The sequence below is a fragment of the Monodelphis domestica genome, chromosome 1 (assembly GCF_027887165.1).
Source record: "Monodelphis domestica isolate mMonDom1 chromosome 1, mMonDom1.pri, whole genome shotgun sequence".
NCBI classification, from domain to species: Eukaryota; Metazoa; Chordata; class Mammalia; order Didelphimorphia; family Didelphidae; genus Monodelphis; species Monodelphis domestica.
The window spans coordinates 309402187-309428460 of NC_077227.1; the positions used below are offsets into that span (position 1 = coordinate 309402187).

Sequence of the window (26274 nt, forward strand, 5' to 3'; positions counted from 1 at the left end):
ACTCTGATAGTGACTGTATCATATTCATTGTTATTATAACTAGAGTTATATTTCCAGGAACCATATTCTTTTAGGTTTGTGTGATTTTTTAAGTCTTAAGTTTTTATCACCTTTTACAGGTTAGTGTAATATTTCCATTTGCAGCAGAAGTGGAGGTGGTACAATGAGGAAAGAAATCTATTAGCTCCTACAGTTTATTTCTTTTCACCAAGACAATAAAGCTTTCTGTACATTCCTCAGTTTATGTCAACAAAGGCACCTAGGTAGATAAACTTGTAACTAATCATAAATGTTGATGAAGATGAATGGGTTAGGGGGTTGGGAGGAATGACAATCAGATTACTCAGAGCCCTTAATCAGGTGGCTTGGGTTCTAATGTGACTCCGTCACTCTTCCTGGTGGTATGGGCCTATTTCCTCCTCTGTAAAATGAGGAAGTTAGCACTAAATTCTCTTGCAGCTGGGTCATAGTTCAATTTTGCTACTCTCTATGTACTGTGCTCCTTGAGGGCCAGTCTTAGGGAAAAGATCTGATTTGCAAGAGGCTCGTAAAGTAGACACATCTCGCCAAGAGAAGCCCTTTCTTTTCTCGGTTCTCGGGAAGGCATCGGTGAGATCGCCATCGGCACCACCGGTGCAAGGCATGGGCAGCATTCAGGTGGTGCGGGCCCTACATTCCCAGGAGGTGTAACCGGTCTTTCCCGCCCACTTGTGACCCAATTACAGGTTTCCTCTTCTCGTGGGAAGGCTCCCAAAGCAAAAGGGCTACCCCTCCTCCACGGGCCTAAAATGTCACAAGAGGAAGGCTATCGAAGATGCCTGGGGACTATGGGGTCGAATCCATTTTTTGCAACGCACCTTTCCCAGACCAAATAGAACCCCTGCAGTGAAAAAATCAGGCCCCAGGCTCCGAATGAAGGAGAGCATGCCCGGCGACACTCGGATGCCAGGTCCTCTCCTGGGAAAGCGCCTCACGCGGCGCCTGCGCCCTTGCTCCACCTAAGAATACTAGGGTGTATCTTCCTTTGGCCCCGGCGGTCACAGCGCCTGCGCCGTCTAGGGACTCCTTCCCTTCCGAGACCCCGCCCTGAAACTAAGGTGCCTCTTCCTTCCAGTTTGGTCTCAATGCGCCTACACCCTACATCTCTCTCCCTCCGCCACCCTCCGGACTGAAACTGCGGCTGCGCCACTCCTTCTCCTCCAAATTCCTGCTAGCTACTCTCTCCTCCGCCTCCCCACGTCGGGTAGTTGACGTCAGTACGCCAGGCAGCCGCCATTACAGAGAAGCTGAGCTCCTGAGCTAGAGGGAAAGGAGGAGTCGCTGCCGCCGGCGCCCAGGCACCTCGGAGAATTAGCAGGTGAAGAGCCGGTCCCTAGGAGCAAGCCCGGCCGCCGCCCAGCAGCCCCGCGAGAAGCGGTGGCAGTTGTGTGAGTGCGTGCTTGCGGCCGGAGCGGCGGGGAGAGGGTGCCGGTGGGGCCCAGAGGCGGCGGCGGCGGCGGCAGCGGCGGCGGCGGCGGCGGCGGCAGCAGCATCATGGACGAGAAGGTCTTCACCAAGGAGCTGGACCAGTGGATCGAGCAGCTCAACGAGTGCAAGCAACTCTCGGAGTCTCAGGTCAAGAGTCTCTGCGAGAAGGTAAGATCGCTCAGCGGGCCGGGGCCTCGGGCCCAGGGCCTGAGTCAGCGGTGCCCGCCCCCTCTCCCGGGCGGGTGAACCGGGGTCCCCCGGGTTCTGTGCGAGGTTCGAAGGCTGGGGGAGGGTCCCCCTAATCCTCCTTCTCGTCTGGGACGGCATTCTGGGGCTAACCCACAGGGATGCTCTAGTGGCGGGACGGGGTGGGGAAAGAGGGAGTGGAGAGCCTTCACCCGAAGACCCCGATAGCGCCTTTCTCCCGGGCCTCCTTCGCCGTCTGGGGCCAAGAGGGGGACAATCGGCCTTCGGTGGAGGCCTTGGCTGGCAACATGGCGGAATCCTCCGGATCGACCCGATCCTTCGTCCCCCCCTCCCTAGAGGAGGGTGGCTCGGCCCGGGGAAAGCTTTTTCCTTTGAGCTTGGGCCTCAGTCCCGGCTTCCCGGGGTGGCTCGGCGCCCCCTGGCTCCAGCGCTGGGATTGGCCGCCGCCGCCTCTGCCTAAAATGGCGCCGCTCGGCTGGGTCTTGGGAGGCTCGGAGAGGGGCCGGGTCCCCGGCCCGCGGGAGTGGAGGCGGGGCGGGGGGTGGGTGGGTGGGTGGTCGAAGAACCTGGAGCTGAGATGGGGGGGGGGAGTTTCGAGAGAGTGGCGGGGCTAGGCCTGACAGGATGGGGAACGCACCGAAGACCGTCCGCGGGGGAGAGAGGGGGAGGGTCCATAGGGTTTTGTGTGGGCGGAAAGACGATTTCAGGGGGATTAATCTTGTTCTGTGAGGAGGGAGGGTCCAGAGAAAAGCCAGGGTTAAGCATCCAAAGGTGAAATAACATTATAGAGTTAGGGTTTCGTGTCCTATATGAAATAAAGGTCATGAGACTTTTAAAATTGGATAGGAAATTCATTTCGTTACAATGTATATGTAACTTGCTCAAACGGAATTAAAGTGCATTCTGTGAACAAATTCTCACTATTTTTTCCTAGGCTTTTAAGAAATCTTAGTCTTGAATTTCAGATCTCAAAGTAATTAGATTGATCCTTGACATAGTTACAAGAAGGGTAATAGTGAAATAATGTATCATAAAATTTTGTTGGTAATTTCTTGGGATTGAAAGAAAAACAAAATTGGAGATCCATGTTAATTAAATATCTTTAAAGTGAATGATTGGCATCTTCAGTAAAATTGTGCGGTCTCCACTTTCTTAGCTTGATGTTTTACTTATATTTAACAGTGCACTACAGTTGTGAAAAGTACTGGCCATTTTGAAAAGTTTGTTGCATTTATTTCGTTGACATGCTTACGATGTTAAATATTGAGCTATTGTGAGTAAGAATCATTCAGTATGTTAGTATTTTTCATTAAACATCCTTTCTCCAATCTCTTCACCCCTTTGGGTAAATGGGGGTCCTGTTTGACTAACAGTATTTTTAGACTAATTATCTGAAGGAAATAAACTTTAATGACCTGCAATTCTTACTGAAATTATGATGGTAATTGACTTTATATTTGTTTAAGATTGATTCTAGAAGTTGTTGAGCAATATTGTTATTAATAAAGTTTACATTGAGGAAATGTGATCTTTTGTGTCTATATGGTGTGAGTTTTGGTTAGATTTCTTTTTTCCACAGATTTTATTCGATGGATACAATCCTCTTTGTAGGGAATGAAAGATACATTATTAAGTTCCATAGGGAGAAAAATAAAGGATTACTTGTCATTTCACTAAATGGAAAGCTTTGGATTAATGTGGAATATGAAATTTACATTTAAACAAAAACTTTTAGAAAATCTGTTACACAATTCTGTTTTCTTAAAAGATTTGGAAGGGTTCTTTGTGCTCCCAAGATTGGCAAATTAAAAGACTGTACTATAAGCTGTCATAGTTTTGAGTTTTCCTTGCTACTTGAGTAGACCTCTTTAATGGATATGGTAGCAAACCCTTAGTTTATGAAATTGAATTTGTATTGGAATTGCAGTTTGTCTTGGAAATATGTACTTGTTCTTGACCCCCTAATTCTATAGCCCTAGGATAACTTTTAATTGAAAGTAGGCGTTACAATGCAGATTCTGTACTTGTTGAGATGGTCTGTCCTTGCAATTTAGTGCAAAAATAAAAAATATCTTTTCATTTAAAAATAAAATTTCAAAATACTGAGTAGGTATAGTTCCAACTCTTTAAAGTCAGGACCTGAAAATTTATAGGTTTTTTTTTTTACTTTGGTAGATTAAAAGTTATTTAAATGTTAGAATAAAATTATTCTGAGCTCTGTTCCCATATTTATTCCCCAAGTCCTAGCTTGTGCCTTGAAATGTACACTCCTCCCCCTAGTCCCCTTCAACTATACTTATATCTCTCTCCTTTTGTCATAATGCTCTGACTGGACCTCTTTTTGTACTTATTCTCCTTTTCTTTGTGTGAACATATAAATATATACACATTTGTATATATTATCACTGTTGAAATATAATATATTCCTGTATATGCTGCTTTTCCCCACCCTTAAAATATAAACCTTTTTGAGAGCTTATCTTGTTTCATCTCTATATTCCCCAAATCTAATAATACATTGCCTTGCATTGTGTATAGTATTTGCTGCTGAATTCTCATTTACTTTGTCTAAGAAAATTTTATATGAGCTTCTGGCCTTTTCCAAGCACAAAGAACTTATTTTTTAAAATATTTTTTATTTTAATACTTCATATTTAACTCTGTGAACACATGATTAGGATGTATTGGCTTCTACTAAATATTTGGTGTACCATAAAACTGTGCTAAGTTCTGTGGAGGTGATAAAAGTAAGGCTCTTGGCCATCAAGAAAATTGCTATCTAATTTTGAAATTGTTGAAGCGTTTTTCCTGGATTGGCTCTCTTTCTTTAGTACAGGAGCTAATGCTCACTTAATGACTAATTTGAAAGTTTGAGGTGTTTTTTTTTTAATTGAAAGCTTTGGGTTAATGTATATTTTGATATCTCGCTCTTTTTTTTTTTTAACCTTTACCATTTGTCTTAGAATTGATACTAAGTAAGGATTCCAAGGCAGAAGAGGGATAAGGGCTAGGCTGTTGGGGTTAAGTGACTTGCCCAGGATCACTCAGCTAGGGAATGTCTGAGGCCAGATGATATCTTTTAAACAATTTTTTTTGCAGTAAGGTCACAAATGTTAAACTGTGAACAGTGAAATATTATGTTTTGTCATTTTGATAACTACTTGATCAATTGTGGTATGTCATCCCCCCATCTTAGTAAAGTTTTTTACATTAGTTTTTTGAAAATTATTTTGAAGACAATAGTTTTGATAGGTCTGAAGAGGGGCTCAATAATATAGATTTTCCTAATCTCCCAACTGAGCTCCAATTTTGCATCTTCCATTGCCTGTTGGGCATCTCCACCTATTTGACATGTTGGAACATCTTTTTCCTTCAGCCATACTTCCTAATTTTCCTATTTTTATTGAGTTCATCACTGTCCTTTTAGTCATACAGGTTTTCAACTTTGGGTTATCTTTAACTCTTCACCTCCTATATCCAATCATTTACCAAGTTGTGTTGATCTTGCTTTCATCCCTTCCTTTGCCATCATCATCTTACCTGAATTAGTGAATCCACTCTTTTTCTCCTTTCCTAGCTATTCTTTTTAGAGTTGCTTAAAGTGCCATTCTTTAAAGTACAGATGTCTCCATCACTCTCCTGTCTTAAAATCTCCAGTAGCTACTTTTTGCTTCCAAATTAAATATAAACTTTGATGTTTGACATTTTAAAATCCTTTCTAATCTGACTTCAGTCTACCTTTACTGACATACTACACATTAATCTTCACATTGTAGTCAAGTTAAACTGGCCTATTTGCTTTTCTTCACAAGACATTTTACCTTCAGTCTCAGTCTTGTGCAGGCTATGCCACCATTCCTGCAATACCAGTCCTTTCTCATCTCTGACTTGGAATCACAACTTTACTCAAAACTCCTCTGGAGACTTTTCCTTACCCTACTTCCATTTTATTGTGTGTGTGTGTGTGTGTACACACACACACACACACACACACACACACACACACACACACATATATTTGTAAGCTGAGGAGAAAGGACTGTTGTGTTTTGTATTAATATCCTGTACCTGGAATAAAAGTGCCTTAAAAAGTCTGAGTATTAATCTTAATAATAATTGCTCTGATTTTGAGGCCTTCCCAAGTTCTTTAGATCCCTTTTGGAAAAGTCTCCAAACATTTTTGTTTTTTAAAAATGAGGCACATATTTAGATGGGAAAATATACTGTAAAAAGCTGAGTTGCTCATTAGAAGGAAGTTGGTACAAGAGTTGTTGTTTTTTTCTTTTTTTTTTTTCAAAATGCTTACTGTACATTAAAATGTTTAATGTCAGATGACAGTAGTAATTTGCAGTAAGTCTCTGGTACAAAATACTGAGACTCAAAGTAGCATACCATGAACCATTAAAAATAGTTATTTCTGTTAGGACAGAATAAATCCCCTAATAATCAGAGCATTAAATTCTCTTAAATGCTTACTAGCATTCTTTTCTGAGGTTAATAAAGTACTTTTCTCTTAATTCTCTTAAGTAATTTCAGATATTATTAACAGTTGAGAAAACAGGCTTATTTGGTTCAAGATCATAAAGCTATTAATTGCCTGTGCTAGAATTTCCACCCTAACCTCTTCTAACTCCAAGTTGATTGCTTTTTGCCACATAGCTTCCGATTCCCTGATAGATATAGAGTTGCTGAAGATAAGTGGTGATTGGACTTTTAAAAAAATATATAGTAGTTTGGAAAACATTTTTACTTTGATTTCTGAAATTTAATTTAACTTAGATACAATTTTAACACAATCATGCTTTCAGGACTGTTAGAGTTTTTGCATAGCTAGAGTTTTTAAAAAGTATTCTTTCCTTAAATGTACTATTGTTTTAAAAACATTTTTTAAGGTGTATGTACCATATGTAGAATATTTGGCTATTTTAGGTGGTTCCTTTTTAACCTTTACATAGATTTGAAATAAGTATATTGCTTCCTCTTGTACATGAAACAACTTTTTTTTCTAGTAATATAAAATACATGAAAATTCTGGTCCCCAAAATGTTAAAACTTTTATTCCAACTCATTGAAATCTGATGATCAGGAATGCATGTAAGATCTAATTAGTAGAGCTATTCCAGTTTCTACTTTTATTCTTTGAATCTTTGAACTAGGTCTTTGGAAATGTAAGATCAATTCTGAAAATTTATTGTTAATAGTTATTTAGACAATTAGTACTTTTTCTTTTTTCCTCTGACTTTGTATCTGTTGAAACACAATTATGAAGACCTGGTCCCTATTCTTAAAGAACTTGGTCTAACCTAGTAGAAAGGATAGACAAAACTAGTAGGGGATAAAATATGCAAGTGCTGCCGGGGAGATAAAAATAAAACTTCTGTGGAATTGCTAAGCTGGGAGACATTCAGGAGATAGCTTTTGAACTGTGCCTTGGAGGAAAGTTAGGATTTGACAAGTAGAAATATGAATGGGTGAATAACAAGATAGGATTTTTTTCTCCCCATAAAGAGAATACATACAAAGGTGGGAAAGTGTAAAGTATTATAGATTTTTTTTGGGAAAAGAAAGTGTTACTGCAGTTTTCAAATTAGATAGTTTATTTATTTCACCCAATATAGATCTAATTGAGGTGCTTTGTCGACAACCCTTTAAAATGAAGATTCTTTATCTTGATATGTTATTCAGCTAATGGCATAAAAAAAACAACTTTCCATCACATCTTACTTTGCTCATGTTTGACCTGTTAGAGTCAACCTTGAAAGAAAATGTGGAATCCTTTTTGTGAGACTATTGGGAATTTGCTTGTCATTCAGATTATTGAAAGAACTTTTCAGATTTATTCTTTATGAACTGCTTGATACCTATCAAATGGTAATGTAACAACTGGTTTGTACTTGAACCAAGAATCTACAGGTGCTACTGTGTTCTGGGTGCTACCTGGACTTTAAAACATTGTAATAAAATTATAGTTAAACTTTTTTTTTTCAAAGAAGGTTACTGTCACTACTGATTTTAGTATTTGGAATCTTCACAAATATTGCACCACCTGTCAGAATATTTCTCCAGGTTCCACCTGTTTGTACTATGAATCAAATGTCCCTTGACATAGGCATGGACAGAGTGATATAACTGGTTTAGGTTCTTTGTGCCCTTGAAAGAGAAGAACCCAAGGATGGTTGAAAATAGTGAGATGAAAAGGGAAACAGTTTTGCAATGCAAGTAAATATAATTGTTGTTTCCCCTTCATTTCATGTCAGCTGGATCCAGATCTTTCTGTTGTGATAATAATTAGCCATATCTCCATTTTTACCTTATTTATTTTTGTAGATTGAGGGATGGAAAACATTCTGGTATCAAAATACGCCAAATCTCCCCTCCCATCCATATGTCTGTCAAAGGGAGTTTCTCCGTTGTACCATCCATGAGCAGAGATTGGAAGATTACTGACAGGGGTCTTTGTATGATTTTGAGTCAGTCAAACTAAAAGGACCAGACCTATGAGAGGGGGGGGTAAGATTAGGAGTTGGAGTGGATTGTATCTTTTAGGGAAGTCAAGAAATAAGACTGGAGGTATGTTAGGGAGAGTTTTACTATCCCTGCTCTGCTTTCAGGTTTAACTCTCTAGAAAGCAATATAAGAGTCAATTAGCAAATTGATGACTAAATTTTAAATATATATATACACAAACATTTTCCCTTTAAGTAATTGAAAAGGAAAAAAAATATATAAAAAGTTTTAGCGGGAGAACTGTGTGAATTTACTGTTTCTGTGCTGTGACTTTGTAATAAGATGGCACATCATTGGGCAGAAATGAAACAAGTCTTGGACCTTAGATTAAAACTAAGGTAATTTCTCAAGGGCAAATTTCTACTTAAATCAAAGGATTATTTTGTACACCATAACTTATTATTTGGAGTTGGAGGATCTTGACTGATGGATTCTTTAGTCATAATCTATTTGGTGGTGAATAAAACCTACAAATTTGCTGTGTTACATCTATGCAGTCTTGGTTAAAAGGAGTAAATTTTTTGTTTTTGTAAAACTATCAAATTTAATCTCTATTGTATCCATTATTGTGGTTGGAAATGGTTTTAAGTTGGATTTTCCCTAAACTAATGTTGTATTAAAAGCACTTTTTAGGGTACTTGGAAAAGAGCTTCTCCTGTATATGCATCCCTGGTTATCAAGGATATTACCAAAATTAGTGCCATTCTTAATAATTAATTCTAGAAAGGCGATTATTTTAGGAATGGGAGTAGATACTTTGTAGTCAAGAAAGTGGATGTGTTATATACTCGTCCCTTTATAGAAAAGTCTGTATAGCAATATATGAGAAGAATAAAGGTCCAATGAACTTGATTTTTAAAAAACATTTTGATAGCAATATTTAAATAATTCATTTACTTTGTAATTCTGTCTTATGCATTTAAAACATTCCAAGAAGATTGCAATATAGGGGTCCATGCCACAGAAAGATGGTTAGAACCTTGTAAGAGAGAGATGTGTCCGTGGTAGTGTTGAAAGTGACTTTGTGATGTCATTTACCCCAATTTCTGTTGCCTTATTTGGTGTATCTGTATCTCTATGTTGGAAAAATAATGAGGTGCTTAAGATGGAACACAATTTCTAGAATTCTATAATACAATTCTAGAAGAATAGGAGAGATATTAGAAATCACCTAATTCAACCTTCCATTTTATAGGTGGAGGGAAAGATACCTAGAGAGAAAAGTGTCTTCCATCTGATTCTGGTGGAACCGGGCTTAAAACTTAATTTTCCTGACTCTTAATCTAGTGCTATTACATTGAGTTATTATATTGACAGATGTTCTGTGCCATTAGAGACTGCCCTTTTAATATGTCTTTGGGTTTTGTGCTAATTTAACAGTTATAAAAAGGCACATTTAAAACTCAGGGGAAATTACTAGGGGGTAGGAATTTTATTGAAATTTATGTTTTTTTATATTTATATCAAAGCTAACTGTTTCAATTTAAAAATATTTGTGTCTATTGACTAAACATTCCAAAAGCAATGGGACAACAAATCTGAGTTAAAATTAATGTTTTTTTCATTCCTGTAAGCCTAGTTTAGTTTGACTTCTCTACTTCCTTTAAAATTTTTTGGTTTTAATTTTGTATTATCAAAAATGTCACCAATTAGCTATATTATAGAGGTTCTCAGTTTTGAGGGGATTTTTTGTGTGTGTGTGTGTGTGCCATGGAACCCTTTGACAGCCTGGTGAAGCCTGTGGACCCTTCTCACAATAATTTATTTTTTATGCATTAAAAATATGGGATTACCAAGGAAATCAAAAGTTTAATGAACAAAAAGATGTTATTGGTTTACCATCCAATTTTAACTGAAATAAATCATGTGAACTCCTGCTTTAAGTACCTTCTCTATAATAGAACGAAATAGAAGATAGGATTTGTAATTTGTCCCCATTCTACTTTTATCCTTTGGTTGAAAAAAGAAATTTGATTAACATTTGAAATACTATCTTACTATGAATTATTTCAAAGTTAGATGAGACTTTTAGTCCAATTTTTTGAAGGGTAATAATGAATTTAAAGAGAAAATATGAAGTAACCTCTACTTTCAATTGAAATGAAAGCTAATGAAAAGGCAGATCTGTAAAAGAGACCCACTTGAAGTCCTCTAGTTACCTTCTCTTTCCTGTATATCCTATTTTATATCTATATTCATAGAATCTTAGAATAGACCTCAGAGGACATCTACTCCAACCCATACCTGAACAAAGAATCTCTTCTATAACATTTCAAATAAGTGGTTATGTAACCTTTCTTTGAAAACCTCTAGTGGAAGGGAATAGGGAATGAGGAAACAAACCCACAACCTTTTTTTCCTAAGGTGACCTGTTCCACTTTGAGAGAGCTCTTAAGTATTAGGAGGGGCAGCTAGGTGGTACAGTGTAATAGAGTTCCCGGCTTGGACTCTGGAAGATTCAAATCTGGCCTCAGACACTTACTAGCAGTACAATCCTGGGTAAATCACTTAATCCTATTTGCCTCAGTTTCCTCATATGTAAGATGAGTTGGTGAAGGAAATGACAAACCACTCCAGTATCTTTATCAAGAAAATCCTAAATGAGGTCCTGAATAGTCAGACATGACTGGAAACAATTCAATGAATTGTTAGGAAGCTTTTCCTTGTGTTGAGCTGAAGTTGATATTTGCCTGTCTCTAATTTCCACTTTTTACTCCTGGATGTGTGGCAAAAATTGATCTAGGTCTGTGTCCAGTCGCCTCCACCCCCACCCCATTCCCTGTAGGTTTTGTCCTCTTCTTTTCTGGGTGTTCAAGATCTTACTCTTCCAAGATTTGGTCTTCATCATCCTAATAGTCTTCTCCATTTTTTCAATATCTTTTCTGAAATATGCCCACAGGTGAATATAGTATTGTAGGTATACTTTGATTAAGGTGGAGTAGATTGAGACCATTACCTCTTGTGTTTTGGTTGCTATGCTACCTAAGCATCTTAACGCAGCCCAAGATCATATTAATTTTTTTACATCCATGTTGAGATGTTGATACATTTGACTTTTTAGTCCACCAAAACCTCTTGATCTCTTTAACATAAATTGTTACCTAGCTGTAACCACCCCCATTTTGTATTTACAAAGGTTTAAAAAACCTAGTTATAGAATTTTTTTTTTAGACCTTTGCCTTCAATCTTGCAATCAGTACTATAGTGCATTGGTTCCAAGGCAGAAGAGTGGTATGGGCTAGGCAAAGGGATTTAAGTGACTTGCCCAGGGTCTCACAGCCAGGAAGTGTCTGAGGCCAGATTTGAACCTAGAATTACCCATCTCTAGGCCTGGCTCTCAATACACTGCCCCTTAGAATTTTGTTTTTGATTTTTTTTACTATTAAATATCACTCGGCTTTGACTTATCTTTCTGATTTATCCATTAATGACTTGACTTTTCTTTGGATCCTATCATTCAACCAATTCTAAAAATGTTAAAATATTTTTTGAGTTGGAAAGTTGTCTGTCCTTGGCCATGTCTCCTCAACTTCATTTAATGATCTCATTAGCTCCCATGGATTTAATAATCTTCTCTTTGCTGATGATTCCTAAATCTACCCCTCCTCTAAGTTCTTTGCTGACTTCCAATCTCACAACTCCCAACTGCATTAAACTCAATATATCCAGAACAACTCGTTATCTTTCCCCTTAAATTCTCCCTTTTCCAAACTTCCTTTTAACTTTCAGGGGAACCACCTCCCTCCCTGATGCTAAGACTCACAACCTAGGAGTCAGTCTTGACTCATCAATTCTCTTACCCTCCCATATCCGGTCTGCCAAGGTATATCATTTTCACTTTTGTGACATCTCTGAAATCTATTCCCTTTTCTCTGATATGGTCACTACTCTGCTGCAGGCCCTCATCACATTACACCAGGTTCTTTGCAGTAGCCTGCTGGTGGTGGGTCTGCCTGCCTCAAGTTGCTCCTTCCTCACTGCAATCCAACCCGCATTCAATTCCAAAGTGCAAGTTCAACTATAAACCCCAGTGACTTTCTTTCATTTCTAGGGCCACATACAAAATCTTCTGTTTGGCATTCAGAACCCTTCGTAATTTAGCTCCCTCCTCCCTATCTTTCCAGTCTTCCTGACACCTTACTCCCCATGACACTGACCTTCTTACTGTAAATTCCACGAACAAGATACTCCAATTTCTCCATCTTTAGACTCCAGGCATTTTTTCTGGCTATCCCCTGTGACTGGAAGTCTCTTCCTTATCTCTACCTACTGACTTCCCTGGTTTCTTTTTAAGTTCTAACTAAATCCTATCTTCTGTAGGAAGCTTTTCCTCTTCTCAATTTTAGTCCCTTTCCTCTTGTAATGGTTTCCTCTTTAACCTATACATAACTTACATATACCTATCTATTTGCTTGTTGTCTCCCCATTAGCTTAAGGTAGGGACAGTCTTTTGCCTCTTTTTGTATCCCCAGAACTTAGCACAGTGACACAGATGGGCACATAGTAGGAGCTTAACAAATGCTTTTTGACGAATCATTGAGAAAGAGAATTAGTATAGTTATAAGAATTAGGCCTTTAAAGCATCTGGAAAAAAAAATTGAAGAGTATGTAAATGTTGAAGTGAGCTTGCCACTAAGAGCACTGATTTATTAAATAAGGTGATTTGTGACTTAATATACTGTTGTGTGGAAGGAACAGAGTTGAGGTCATACTTTTTGTTTGTTTTCAGTTTTATTTATACAGTGTTGGCTATTCTTTCTTACTTGAAAGCATACCAGACTGATTACTTTATACCTATAATGATTTTGAAGAGTAGTAAACTTAATGTTAGCATTGCAGTATAAAAATAGTTTGGTTGTGCCTCTGTAGTTAAGCACAGATTAACTCATGAACTTTAACACATTTTCCTCAGCATAGTCTCCTCTAGTGCTGTCTTCAGTGGTTGACTTACCATGTGTATTCCTTTAGGGAAAGATTGAGGTATTTTCTCTCATGAGAAAAAAGCATCATTAAGATATATTGAATAGATTCTGATAGTTCATTGCTGATTTAAGCCAAGTTCCTTAAAGTGCTTGTTAAAATTCCAAAGTTAGTTAACATTGGCAAAAGCAAATTATTCAAGACCTCTGTTTCTGTCTTGCCTTTTAAAATGCTGGCAGCTATCATCCATTTAAAGTTTAACACCCCCTGTGGCCTGCTTCCCCTTCCCCCATTTTGATTTATTGTGGCACTAAGATTTACATGTTTTAAAAACTACTGACTATTTAAAATAATCTCTTTTTGTGAAGAACTGATACAAGCAAATCATCGTTTTTAAAAGATGTTAAAACTGTAGGTCACTGTCTAAAATCTCACTTGTTTTCCTTTTCTCTTTAGCATTTCCTCACTCTCTTCACATTTTAAATAGCAAATCATCAGGTAATAATTTAAGTATTCTCTTGTTAGGTAAATTTTTTAAAAATTGGTGGCAAATATCTTCAAAGAAAGATTAATTTAATTTAATTTAAATTTCTTTTAGACCCTTACCTTCCATCTTGGAATTAATACTATTTATTGGTTCTAAGGCAGAAGAGTGGTGAGGGCTAGGCAAACAGGATTAAGTGACTTGTCCAGGGTCACACAGCTGGGAAGTGTCTGAGGCCAGATTTGAGCCTAGGACCTCCTGTCTCTAGGCCTGGCTCTCAATCCACTGAACTACCCAGCGGCCCCCAAATGATTAATTTTAAATGTTTTAAACTGGAGAAATTAACCTAAAGCAAAAGTATTATTTTGTAATACATGTGTGCTAAAGAATACTCACAGCCATGTACTAAAAAAAATCATTCCTGATAGATATTCTGCAGAGTGAACACTTTTCACACTTTATGCCAATATTGGCAAAGGCATGAATCAGGTGGAGTCAATTGAATTGACCATTTTTCTGCCTTACTATAGAATTGAATGACCTGATAAGGTTTGTAATATTAACTCTTGGGGAAAAAAATAGCCTCTCATTTGATCCATTCAGAAAAACACCTTTCTCTTGATTAATTGAGTTACATAAGGCCGCAAGGTGGCACATTTGGATAGAGTGCCTGGCTTGGAGTCAGGAAGTCCCATCTCCCCGAGTTAAAATCTGACCCCAGATCCAATTGCTGTATGACCTTTGGCAAGTCACTTAACTCTGCCTTGTTTTCCTCATCTGTAAAATGAACTGAGAAAAGTGTCTTTGCCAGGAAAACCCCAAATGGAGTCACAATGAGTTGGGACATGAGTGAGAAATGACTGAACAACAATAAATTAAGTTACATCATCTCTAAATTAAAAGAAACTTCAAAGATCATCAAGTTCCATCATGGCTGACTTCTATCTACAACATCCCTAAAAAAGTGCTCATTCAGTGGTTACTTTTATCTCTTGTGAGGGAACACCACAGCTTCTCAAGGCAGTTTGTTTCCCTTTTGGATTACTCTTGATTGTTGTAAAATAGAAGTTTTTCTTTATATCAAACCCAAATCTTCCTTTCTTCAAATTGTATAGATTGCTTTTAGTCTTGCCTGCCGAGTAGATCAAGTACTTGTGTGGGCAAATCATTTCATATTTCTGGACCTCAGTTTTTTCTTCAGAAAGACAAGGGAGTTTAACCAGATGACCTCTAAAATTCCCTTTCAGCTCTGAATCTTGTGGTCCTATGTATATCATAATCCTTAAAATACTTAAAAGCATCATATCCTTTCTTACCAAGCCTTGTCTTCACCAGACTAAACAGCTCCAGTTTCTTCAATCAAATAACTAGATTTTCATTTGCTGTGGTCTTGAGACACTTTGCTATTCTGCCTACTATCTTCTGGATGATCTCCAGCTTGTTCTTCCTAAATGTGTCCAAAACCGAACACAGAACTCAAAATGTATTCTGGCCAAGGCCAAATTGTATTATTGTTTCATGATGAATTTGCAGTTCATTAACACTCCCTCTCCCCCAATCTTTTCAACAAAAATTTAAGCTTTTGTACAGCCGAATTTCCTCATTCATGTAGAAGTTGATTTGGTGAGGGGTGGGGAGAACAAATATAGGACTCTAAATTTCATCTTGCTGCATTTGACCCATTAACAATGGAACCCAGAAATGGACTTCTTGTATCCTAAGTCTGTCTTCCACTACATTTGTTTTTTCTGCTTTGTCATTTAGAAATTTGATAAATGTGCCAACTGTCCCTTTGTCCAAGCCTCTGATTAAAAAAAAGTTGAACAAAACAAGGCCCAGGGAACCTGCCTGACACACTACCAAAGAGGTTTCTCTAAATTGACACTGACCCATTAATACTTACTCTTTTTGGATCCAGTCATTCAGCTTGTTCATAAAACATCTAATGCAACTGGCATTTAGCTCATTTCTCCCCGGGATCTTACCCAAGGAATTATCCTGAGGGCCTTGTCAAAATGCTTTGCAGAAATTTAAGTATCTTTAGCTTTCCCTGACCTTCTAGTGACCCTGAAAAAAAAAGGAAATTAAAACATCAGTTTATTATCAAAACCATTCTAGATTTTTGTGATCATTGCTTCCTCTTTAAAATGTTTATAAACTATCCTTTTATAGTAATTTTTTTAACTATATACTTTTTTTCAGGATTTGAAAGTTCAGATTAAAATTAAAGTCACTGTTTTAGTTTGATGACTCTATTATTCTAAAAAAATTATTTTCCAGACCAGTGCCATGTTTCCCATTCTCCCAAAGACCATTCAAAAACTGCATATGTGTAGCAGTCCTGAGATCTAGTTCTTCTGAGCCTGTTGCTGTCTAAAATATGGCACCTTATATATTTAACTTGTTTTCTAGTACTTTGTTAACTGATTTACTCTGCTTTTAACATTGTCAAAATCATCCTTATTGGGGAGGGGCAAGAAAACAAGCAAAATTAAGGTAATAATTCTTCCTTCTCTTTAGTATTATTTAACTTTGTATATGTGAGCTCCCATTGACAGTCTGGTAAGGCCTACAGAGATCTCTTCTCAGAATGATGTTTTTAAAATAACTGAAGGGAATACTGAAATTTTTATTTTTTAAGGTTAGTAAAAATGAGATCTCACCCCCATGTTCACAGATCCCCTAAATCTGTCTCTGGAGTCCAGGTTAAGAACTGCTCCATTAGTTACACTTTTTTTTTCTCATTGAAATTCTCTTTAGAATTTTATTCTTAAGAGTTGCCCCATTGGTCTGACTTCCATGAGATCCTTCCTTTTGTTTTCCTAAACTCTGAAATCTGTTCTCCCAAAATCTAAGGTATGTCAAATTATGTCTAGCATCTGATAATGCTTTTATTCAGGCAGAATTCTCCTATCTGCATATCTGTATTGAAATCCAAATCCCCTGAGTTATATAGTATTTTAAATTTTGCTCAAGTAGTAATAATAATTTTCAATGCTTTATAATTGTTTCATTTTATTCTACAACAACTACAGGATATAGATACTATTATTATCTCATTTTACATATGTAGAAACTGGGTCTGGTGAAGTGGTTTTATCCAGGGTCACAAGTGTCCAAGTCTAGTTTTAAACCCTCATTTCTGAGTTCCAGGTCCAAAGGTATGGCTCCTGTGTCTCCTGGCTGCCTGATTTGCACTTTGGTAGCACTTAAGGCTCTTGCATTATTAAAAATGTCAGATTTCTTCTCTATAATTGTTAAGAATAATTCAATTCATGGGAAAGAAATAATTATAACTATTAGCCAGAATACTTTAATCATAGATATTGAGCTTTAAAAAAAAAAAAAAGAAGAAGACTTTGGTACAAATACTTTCAAAGAAGTGAGAAATGTCTCCTAATTGTATTTAGCTAGAAACTCCATTTTTGCCAGCTATGTGCAATATCTGCTTGCATTGGCCCTTTGGCCAGGAAGCTGTTAATTACCAGTCTGTGGCAGTGAAGCAAGCAAGTCTCTTCTAAGGAAAAGGGAGAAAGATTGCTATAAATAAATAGCTTCCCCCAGCTGAACGAACAGGTGTGGCAACCAGAGTGTGAGCTTCCAGCAAGAACTTACCTCTAAGAAAAGCATCAAGGCAACATTAAAAGTCAGTAATCATCTCATTTGTTTTATAAGGCACACATAGATACTTAAACAGAAAGCGGTGACAATAATTCTAAATCTAAGCTTGTCCAAAATAATGACATGAAACATATACCAAATGCCTCTTTGGTCTACCTACCTCATTGGTTTTAGGGCAACTAAGTAGCACAGTGGATGAAGTGCTGGGCCTGGAATCAGGAAGATTTATCTTCCAGAGTTTAAATCTGACCTCTAGCTGTGTGACCCTGAGCAAGTTACTTAATCCTGTTTTCTTCAGTTTCTTCATTTGTAAAATGAGCTGGCAAAGGAAATAGCAAATGATTCCAATATCTTTGAAGGAAAAAAAAAGGTCACAAAGAGTCAGGTCATGAATGAAAATGGCTGAAGAGCAGCAATGGTCTTATTGGTCTAGAAGTTTCTCATGTTTCCTTTCTAAGTAAAGACTGCCTATTTCAGTTTTATGACTTTTCTGCCCTTCTTGCTATTCTCCTAATATATGGCAACTCATTTCCATCTTTGTACCAGTTGCCCTCTGTACCTGGAATGTATTACCTCAGTATCCCACCTGTTAGAATTCCTTGTTTTTCTTCAAAATTGCTCTGAGTAAAGCCTTTCCTGATTCTTTTCTACCATCCTGCTTGTCTTTATGTGTATTTCAATATATATTTTCATGGACTTTACTTTTTTGTATTCCTAGCCCAAGGGACCTGGCACATGGTAGGTGATAAATAGATATTTGTTAATTGATTTAGTTCTAGAAAGTAAGCTTAAAACACTTAAGAGTCATAGGTATTTAGATCATTTAGTCAAAGTATGCCCGTTTTAGGGATGACAAAACAAACCAATAGAGCTAAAGTGACATAGTCACCAGGCAAAGCCAGAATTTTAACCCCAAGTATGTAGTATACTTTCCTCTACCAGTGTATCTCATGAACTTAAACTGTTTTGGCTCATTTGGAAGTTAAGCCTATAGCTAAAATTGGGAAGCTTTTAATCCAAGTAATAAGCAAACATGCCTTTTCTGTTAGAGATAGAAAATCACTTGAATCCAGAGGCATATATTGAAACTTCGCTTTATTTAAATTGTGGGGATAGACAGCAGCATAATTATAACAAATTTTCTAAGGTATACTTCATCTTTCTTTACCTGAATCATTGTCCCTTTAAAAGTGCCCTTTACCCCTGTCATTAGCTAAGTTCTTACTAACTTCATGGGAATAGATGTAGCCTATGATGTATTGCTGCTATTACTGTTAACATAAATGGGTACTGAAAATTTGCTAGGTTGAATACCCATACCAAACAAATTTAGTCATAGTGGTTGCTCAGTGACCTTCAACTCTGGCAGTAACACAAGGGGATAAATGGGATTGCCCTTTAAGAAGAATGCTGAAGAATTCATGAGGAGCTTTAGAACATTTGAATCTGTCTGTAGTATTGTTATTTACAGTCCAGTTTTTTTTCCTTTTGAGAGAAATAAAGAATCTTATAATTGCAACTAAAGGTAATAAGTGGAAAGAATTGACAATTCCTGTTTATATTCCTAAGAGGTTCTACTCTTGACCCCAGCTATTTAACTTAAAAGAGTTAGAAATACTTTTTCCCTAGGAAGAAGAAAAATGATTCAATACTTTTTTCTTTTTTTTAACAATACTTAATCTTTTAGATTTGCTGCTTAATTTTTTAAAATGACCTTCAACATGAATTTCTAATAAAAAAAACTCATTTCACTAATTTTTTGTCACTAGTGGCTAATAAGCACTTGGTTGAATATCACTGAGATGTTCCTATATCTGACAGGGATGTAGATACCTTGACATTTCTGGAAGTCATTGGTGTGGCAGGCAGGCAGAGAAACCATCTGTCTTCCTTTTCTTTTTTTCTATAGCATCAGCACTTGAATAAATTCATAATTTAAATTAAAGCCCTTTTAATTTAAGTATATCACTTTATATAACCTGTCATCCAGTCTATTTAAGAGAAATTCCAAGTGGCTAGTAAATTGACTATTACTGTCTTGTGTAGCTGAACATACCAATATACTTAATTTTTTTTCTTCTTTACCCATAGGCTAAAGAAATCCTTACAAAGGAGTCCAATGTACAAGAGGTGCGATGTCCAGTCACTGTCTGTGGAGATGTTCATGGGCAATTTCATGATCTCATGGAACTTTTTAGAATTGGTGGCAAATCACCAGACACGAATTACTTGTTTATGGGCGATTATGTTGACAGAGGATATTATTCAGTTGAAACAGTAACACTGCTTGTAGCTCTTAAGGTAACTTTTACAATTTTTCTTTGCCCATATGAACTTAGATGAATGTTTTTTCATATTTCATTGTGGTTTTTTGTTTTACTGAAAATAGTAATTGAAATTTCTTAATTCTTAAATTAAGAAATTTAAGTTAAAGCTCATTTAAGACACAAGATGTTAGAGATGATAGAAGAGAAAAAAATAAAAGTGATTTTCCAAAGAAATCTGTATCCAGGAGCTAGTGTTGTAAAGTTGTATTAGTTAGCACATAGTATTAGCACAAGTATCCTAGGGTTTTGTGTACTGGTAAACTGAAATGACTTTTTAAAAAATTTAATATTATCTCTAGCTCCCTTTGAAGGAAGGCTCTAATTACAAAGCATTATTAGAACTTAATGACCATATTCAAATGAGAACCTTCAGGCTCAATATTGTTAAAGGAGATCTCTGATATAGCAGCCATGAACTGTTTTTCCTCAGTGTTGCAAAAGGAGTGAATTGCTATTGGACAAAAGATGGACTTTTGGAAACTTTAAGTGTATATCATGGTGATTCATTTTCTCTTTGAGATTATAAAACTAGTTCCCAGGAAATGAAATTCTATATGATTTAAAAAGAAATATCATCATCTGTTCCATAAGAAGATTTCTAAAATCTTTTTCATGGAATCATCTTTTTAGTTTTATTCTGAATCACTCTTCAGTGACGTTTTCCAGCCTTAAAACCATATGACACTCACTACACAAATTGCAATACAAAGGAAAACATAAATCAGCTTACAGTTTAAGGCCCAGAATTACTTGTGAACAACAGAAAACAGTAATTTGGTATCCAGTTGTTCTTTTTCCCTAAGGATTTGTGTGATTTTTGAGTTGAAAGCGGCACTTTTGTTGTTTGCCTAGCAACAGGTTAATCTATGAATAGAATGCATGAGTCTACTAGAAAGCTTTCAAGAATATTTTAGATTTTGTAGATTCGGATATAAGGACAGAAAGTGGGAGTAGTTGAATATTTTCCTAAGTAAATTTGAACAGCTTCTTTTGATGTTCCTTAACTTGTAGTTGGCTTCCTTTAAAGAGGTTAATTAATTCTCCTTTCTGTTTTTTTGATCAGGTTCGTTACCGTGAACGCATCACTATTCTTCGAGGGAATCATGAGAGTAGACAAATCACACAAGTATATGGTTTCTATGATGAGTGTTTAAGGAAATACGGAAACGCAAATGTTTGGAAATATTTTACAGATCTTTTTGATTATCTTCCTCTAACTGCCTTGGTGGATGGTCAGGTATGTTTTAATGTCATTCTTTCTGTATTAGTGTAATATCAGTATTTAGTACTTTCTAAATAAGTGAGTAGTGTGGCTTTTAGAGAAATTTCAAGATTCACAGTAGCAAGGAACAGATTTTTTTTTCCTTTTGCTCTAGGCACGATGGGAAAAAAGATAATAGACACTGGATTTCAGTCTTAAGTTCATGTAAAGCAAACTACATGAAAATTCCAAGGGAATAAAAAGCTAGAATATGATTGCTGTGGAGTGAAGTTAATCAGAGAAGGATTCCATGGCTACTTATATAAGCTAATTTGAATTGAGTAGTTAGCATGGATTATGCGGGAGGGAAGCTTTCTCATTTTGAGAAACAACATGAGCAGCAAAGGCACAGAGAAAAGGATAAAGGACTCTGACTTCTGTGAAGACCAGCCTTGATATTAGACTGGTGGATAGTATACATGTATGAGGTTTAAATAGGTTTAGGGCTGAGCATTTATGGAATGTTCTAGTAGCAAATGTAATAAAAATGCCTAAAGCTTCTTTTGAGTAATCTTGACATGTAAATAATTCTTACAGATTTTCTGTCTACATGGTGGTCTTTCACCATCCATAGATACACTGGATCATATCAGAGCACTTGACCGCCTACAAGAAGTTCCTCATGAGGTATTTGTTTTTATTTGCTATTTATTAATAAACTGCTCTATCATTTCCTCTCTCTCTCTCTCTTTTTAGAAGGTTAGTTTAATTTCTGAAACCTAAAGGTTCTTGCTTATATTTAAAAATAAAATAAAATAATGATAAATAATAGATCAGTTACTTTTAACAGTGTTCTCTGACCACTAACTGAAATACATCATCATAAAATATATTGATTACTAAAGGGTTTAGTTAGGAAAAATATAAGTTGATACACCAGTATATGTTCATTTATCTCTGTCCCTGGAAAAGTAGATTGCAGTACATAATCTCTTTAGAATTGTCTCTTCCATAAGGAAATGAGAGAATTTGAAAATCAAAACTTAAGAAAGTGAATCTTAAAAAAGATATTGTCTCCATATGTAGCATGTACTACTTCTGCTATGTAGAAGTTGAAATGACTTATAGTGTGTTGTTTTTATAAAGACTGTGTCATTTTATTGTGTGTTGTTAGGGTCCAATGTGCGACTTGCTGTGGTCAGATCCAGATGACCGTGGTGGTTGGGGTATTTCTCCTCGAGGTGCTGGATATACATTTGGGCAAGATATTTCAGAGACATTTAATCATGCCAATGGCCTCACATTGGTGTCCAGAGCTCACCAGCTGGTAATGGAGGTAAGTCATAGAATTGGTCAGATTTAGAGCTAGAAGAACTCTAAAATTATATTCCCCCTATTTTAGAGATGTAGGATTAAGGCCCAGAGGTAAGGTCATTTGCTCATTTACAATATTTTTGACAAGTGATCATCCATATTTTTCTTGAAGACTTCCAGTAGAAGAAATCTGTTCCACTTTGGGCTTATTCTTGATATAGAAAGTCAGACATTGAAAAAGAGAGACTGTTGGTCACTTCTCCTTTTGTAGAGAAGTTGAATTTTGTGTTCTCTAGTTTATTCTGGAGTATCTGGAAAGCTCTAGGATAAGAGCCCAGTTGAAAAATGACCAGAGACTACACCATGCTTTGTAATGCCATTTGGGTATAATGTGGATTTACTTTTATATAAACAACATATTAAATATTGGGGCATTTATTACTTAAATATCATGTCCCTGTAACATGTCTATCTTCTGATGTAAGTTAAGTTGTTGTTTTCATTAGTTCCACACTAAAATAAACCTTTATACAATATCTAAAGTCCTATGTCTTGCAGTAGAGCTACCATTTATTTATGTTTCTCTAAAGTTTTTGGAATTCCCTAATTTGGTCTCTTGTGACATAGTGCTCTGTTCTGGTCTAACTTCTCTATCTACTCAGCTCTGGTTTCACTAACATTTCTATATAGCTGACTGCCAAATTTTATATGCAGTTCCCCTCCCCCTCCCTTTTGAGTTCTTGTGCTATATCTCAAACTACCTTATAGATATTTCTACTTTAGTTGTCTTGTAGATATCTCAAAATCAGCATGGATACAACAGAACTCCTAATCTTTCTGTCTAAACCCAACTGCCTCCCTTTTTTCCTTATTTCTGTTGAGGGCATTGCCATTCTTAGATTCAAGTTTTTTCTAGTCTGCCAATTAATTTTGCTGTTCAGACCATAAATTCTGCTTTCACAATTCTCTTTTCAACCCTTCAGGATCATTTTGCTATGGTTCTGCATTTTCTTGGAAATTTACAGGGTCTTTTGCCTCATCAAACATTGATTTCCTTTTTCTGCCAGAAAGTGGTGGCAGGAGTGGGGGAAGGAAAAAGGGGATACTGAGAGCATGCATTAGGGTTTAAGGATTACCTTTCTTTGCTATTAATACTTCATTGGATCTTTACCCTGTTAGGGTTTTTGATGTTCTAAACAATGGTGATGGTTATAAATTGCTTTATCCCTTGCATGTAATTACTATTTTGGAGAGGTTTGTGAGATCTTGAAGGCTGAAAAAAAAGTCAAGTCCCTTATCTTTTTGGTCATGTTGTCCAGGGCCATATCAAAGGAGTAATTCCTGACTATTCTTCCTCACTTTCCATCTCTAGATGTCAAATCCTGTCAATTTTGTCTTCACTCTATATATCTCTTTCCTTTTTTTCCCATCCCTTTCTCTCTACTCACATCACAACCACCCTAATTTAAGTAGCTTTTACCTCTGGCTTGAACAGTTTTGAAATAATCTCATTGCTTTTCATTTATTCCATTTAGCTGTCAAATTCATTTTTCTCACAGTTCTAAAACTGACTGTGTCACTCCCTTACGCTATTAGTATTCCCTATTGCTGATAGAATAAAATAAAAGCCTTTGCTTACCATTTAAAGACCTTTGTAGTCATCTTCTTGCCTATATTTCCAGTCCATCTAAATGTTATTCTCCTTCATATACTATAGTACAGTTCTTTTGGCCTTATTTACTATTCCCCATAGGTGGCATTCTATCTATATTGTAGTAGTAGTCGTAGTCTCTCGGTAACCGAGGATGACGATTGTCTTTGTGCATTTTCATCTATGGTGTATAGATGAGTGTGCACAAAGACACTTGTGCATGAAGGAGATTTAAGTGGATCAGCTATCCTTACTTGTGGGATGTTCTCCCTCTTCAGCTCTGCCTCATATAACTCCTTGCTTTCCTGAAGGTTCTATTCAAATGCTACCTCCTTTTATGAGGCCTTTCCTGATTTCCCCTATAAGTGTTCCTTCTCCTTGAAATCATTGTACTTTTGTATTTATCTTCATACATGTTGTATTTTCTTAATGAGATGTAACAGAACAAGAATTTTTTATGTTCTTTAATTTAGGTAATATAAGTAAGATAGTAATGAAATTATTTCTTTTTCTTTTTGCTTTATTTAGGGATATAACTGGTGCCATGACAGGAACGTAGTAACAATATTCAGTGCTCCAAATTATTGTTACCGTTGTGGTAACCAAGCTGCAATCATGGAACTTGATGATACTCTAAAGTACTCCTTGTAAGTATTTACATGATAAATTGTCTGTTAAGAAGCAACACATTATTTTAACAGTAGAACTGAGTTTGGTAGCAGTTAGAACTATTAAAGGTAAATCTAATACTAAAGGTTTAGAATGAGCCAAAATGCTATAACTGTTGCAATTATTTGAACTCCTCAGTCTAGATTTTATAAAATGCTTCCTTCTTAGGAAATGGGCAGTATAAGAATTATCCTTATTTTACAGATGAGACAAGATGAGGTTGAGAATGGTTGCTTTTCTCATGGCCATGCCACATTATAGTAATAGTCTAAATTAGGAATCAAAATCAAGACGCCTGAATCTAATTCTGTTGAATATTCTTTCCAGTTATAGTGCTTTTTTTTTTTTAAGCTATGGTGAATAGTTGTGGGTTTGGAAATTTCTATTAAAGAAAATTACAGTTCTGTTTTTAAAAGTGATGTGAACTCTGTGATCCCATAAAGGACCCTCTGTACCCTAATGATAATAATCTGTGCACTTGCTTTGTAGAGAGCCATTATCCTCTGCAAAGATAAAAAATGTCCATGAAATAGAATTGGTGCACTAAATAAATTGAACAAGTGTCGCTCAAGTATATAATTGAGACTAATCTTTCTTCTGCGTCCATGTTTTGTTTGTAGTGTTACCAGAAAGTTAAATTCTTAACTCACAAGAGATTGTAGGTTGGGGGAAGGGGGACAGTATCATTGGGTAGTGGTAGACAAATTATAGCTGAGGATAAGCATCATTTTCATATTTTAGTGAATTTGGCCCTCAGGGCATAGTGAAACCCAGCTTTAGGGCTTTTAAGCCTGATTTTAACATCATAGTGACAATTAGTTATATGCCAAGGAAGGCTGAAATTCAGAAATGTGAACTTCAAGATTAAAGTAGAAAAAGAATGTTTCTGAAAGCAGCTGGGTGGCTCAGTGGATTGAGAGCCAGACCTAGAGACAGGAGGTCCTAGGTTCAAATTTGACCTCAGAAACTTCCTAGCTGTGTGACCCCTGGGCAAGTCACTTGACCCCCATTGTCTAGCCCTTACCATTTCTGCCTTGGAACCAACACAGTATTGACTCCAAGACAGAAGGTAAGGGTTTAAAAAAAGAAAAAGAATGTTTCTGTCACCATTATTTTGAGATCTTGAAATATAAATCATTTGTTTTTCAGCTTGCAGTTTGACCCAGCACCACGTAGAGGTGAACCACATGTTACTCGTCGTACCCCAGACTACTTCCTGTAATGAGATTTTAAACTTGTACAGTATTGCCATGAACCATACGTTGACCTAAAGGAAATGGGAAGAGCAACAGTAACTTCAAAGTGTCAGAAAATAGTTAACATTCAAAAAACTTGTTTTCATACGGACCAAAAAATGTGCCATATAAAAATACAAAGCCTCTTGTCATCAACAGCCGTGACCACTTTAGAATGAACCAGTTCATTGCATGCTGAAGCAACATTGTTGGTCAAGAAACCAGTTTCTGGCATAGGCTATTTGTAGTTACTTTTGCTTTCTCTGAGAGACTGCAAATATTAAGATGTAAACATTAACACCTCGTGAATACAATTTAACTTTCCATTTAGCTATAGCTTTACTCAGCATGACTGTAGATAAGGATAGCAGCAAACAATCATTGGAGCTTAATGAACGTTTTCAAAAATAAGTACCAAGGCCTCCCTTCTATTTGTGAGTTTTGAAATTGTTTTGTTTATTTTCAGGGAATACTGTTTAATTTAATTGTATGATTTGTCTGCACTCAGTTTATTTCCCTTCCCAGCCTCAGCCCTACATTGTTCTTTGTTATTGTCAGATACTGGTGAGTTGTTTTGAACTGAACTGTTTTTTTTTTTTTCTGTAAGATGTTACTGCACAAGAGCGCTGCAGTGTTTTTCATAATAAACTTGTGAACTAAGTACTGAAAAA

General features: G+C 36.7%; 1 protein-coding gene across 1 annotated transcript; it reads left to right on the plus strand.

Annotated features, from left to right (window-relative positions):
• The first annotated feature begins 1131 nt into the window (after window positions 1-1131).
• PPP2CA (protein phosphatase 2 catalytic subunit alpha) lies at window positions 1132-26274 on the plus strand. Its single transcript, XM_001371017.5, has 7 exons — window positions 1132-1635; window positions 19298-19507; window positions 20597-20770; window positions 21332-21421; window positions 21909-22070; window positions 24228-24346; window positions 25518-26274. Exons 1-7 carry the CDS (start codon window positions 1534-1536, stop codon window positions 25588-25590), a joined length of 930 nt encoding a protein of 309 aa, XP_001371054.2. The 5' UTR covers window positions 1132-1533; the 3' UTR covers window positions 25591-26274.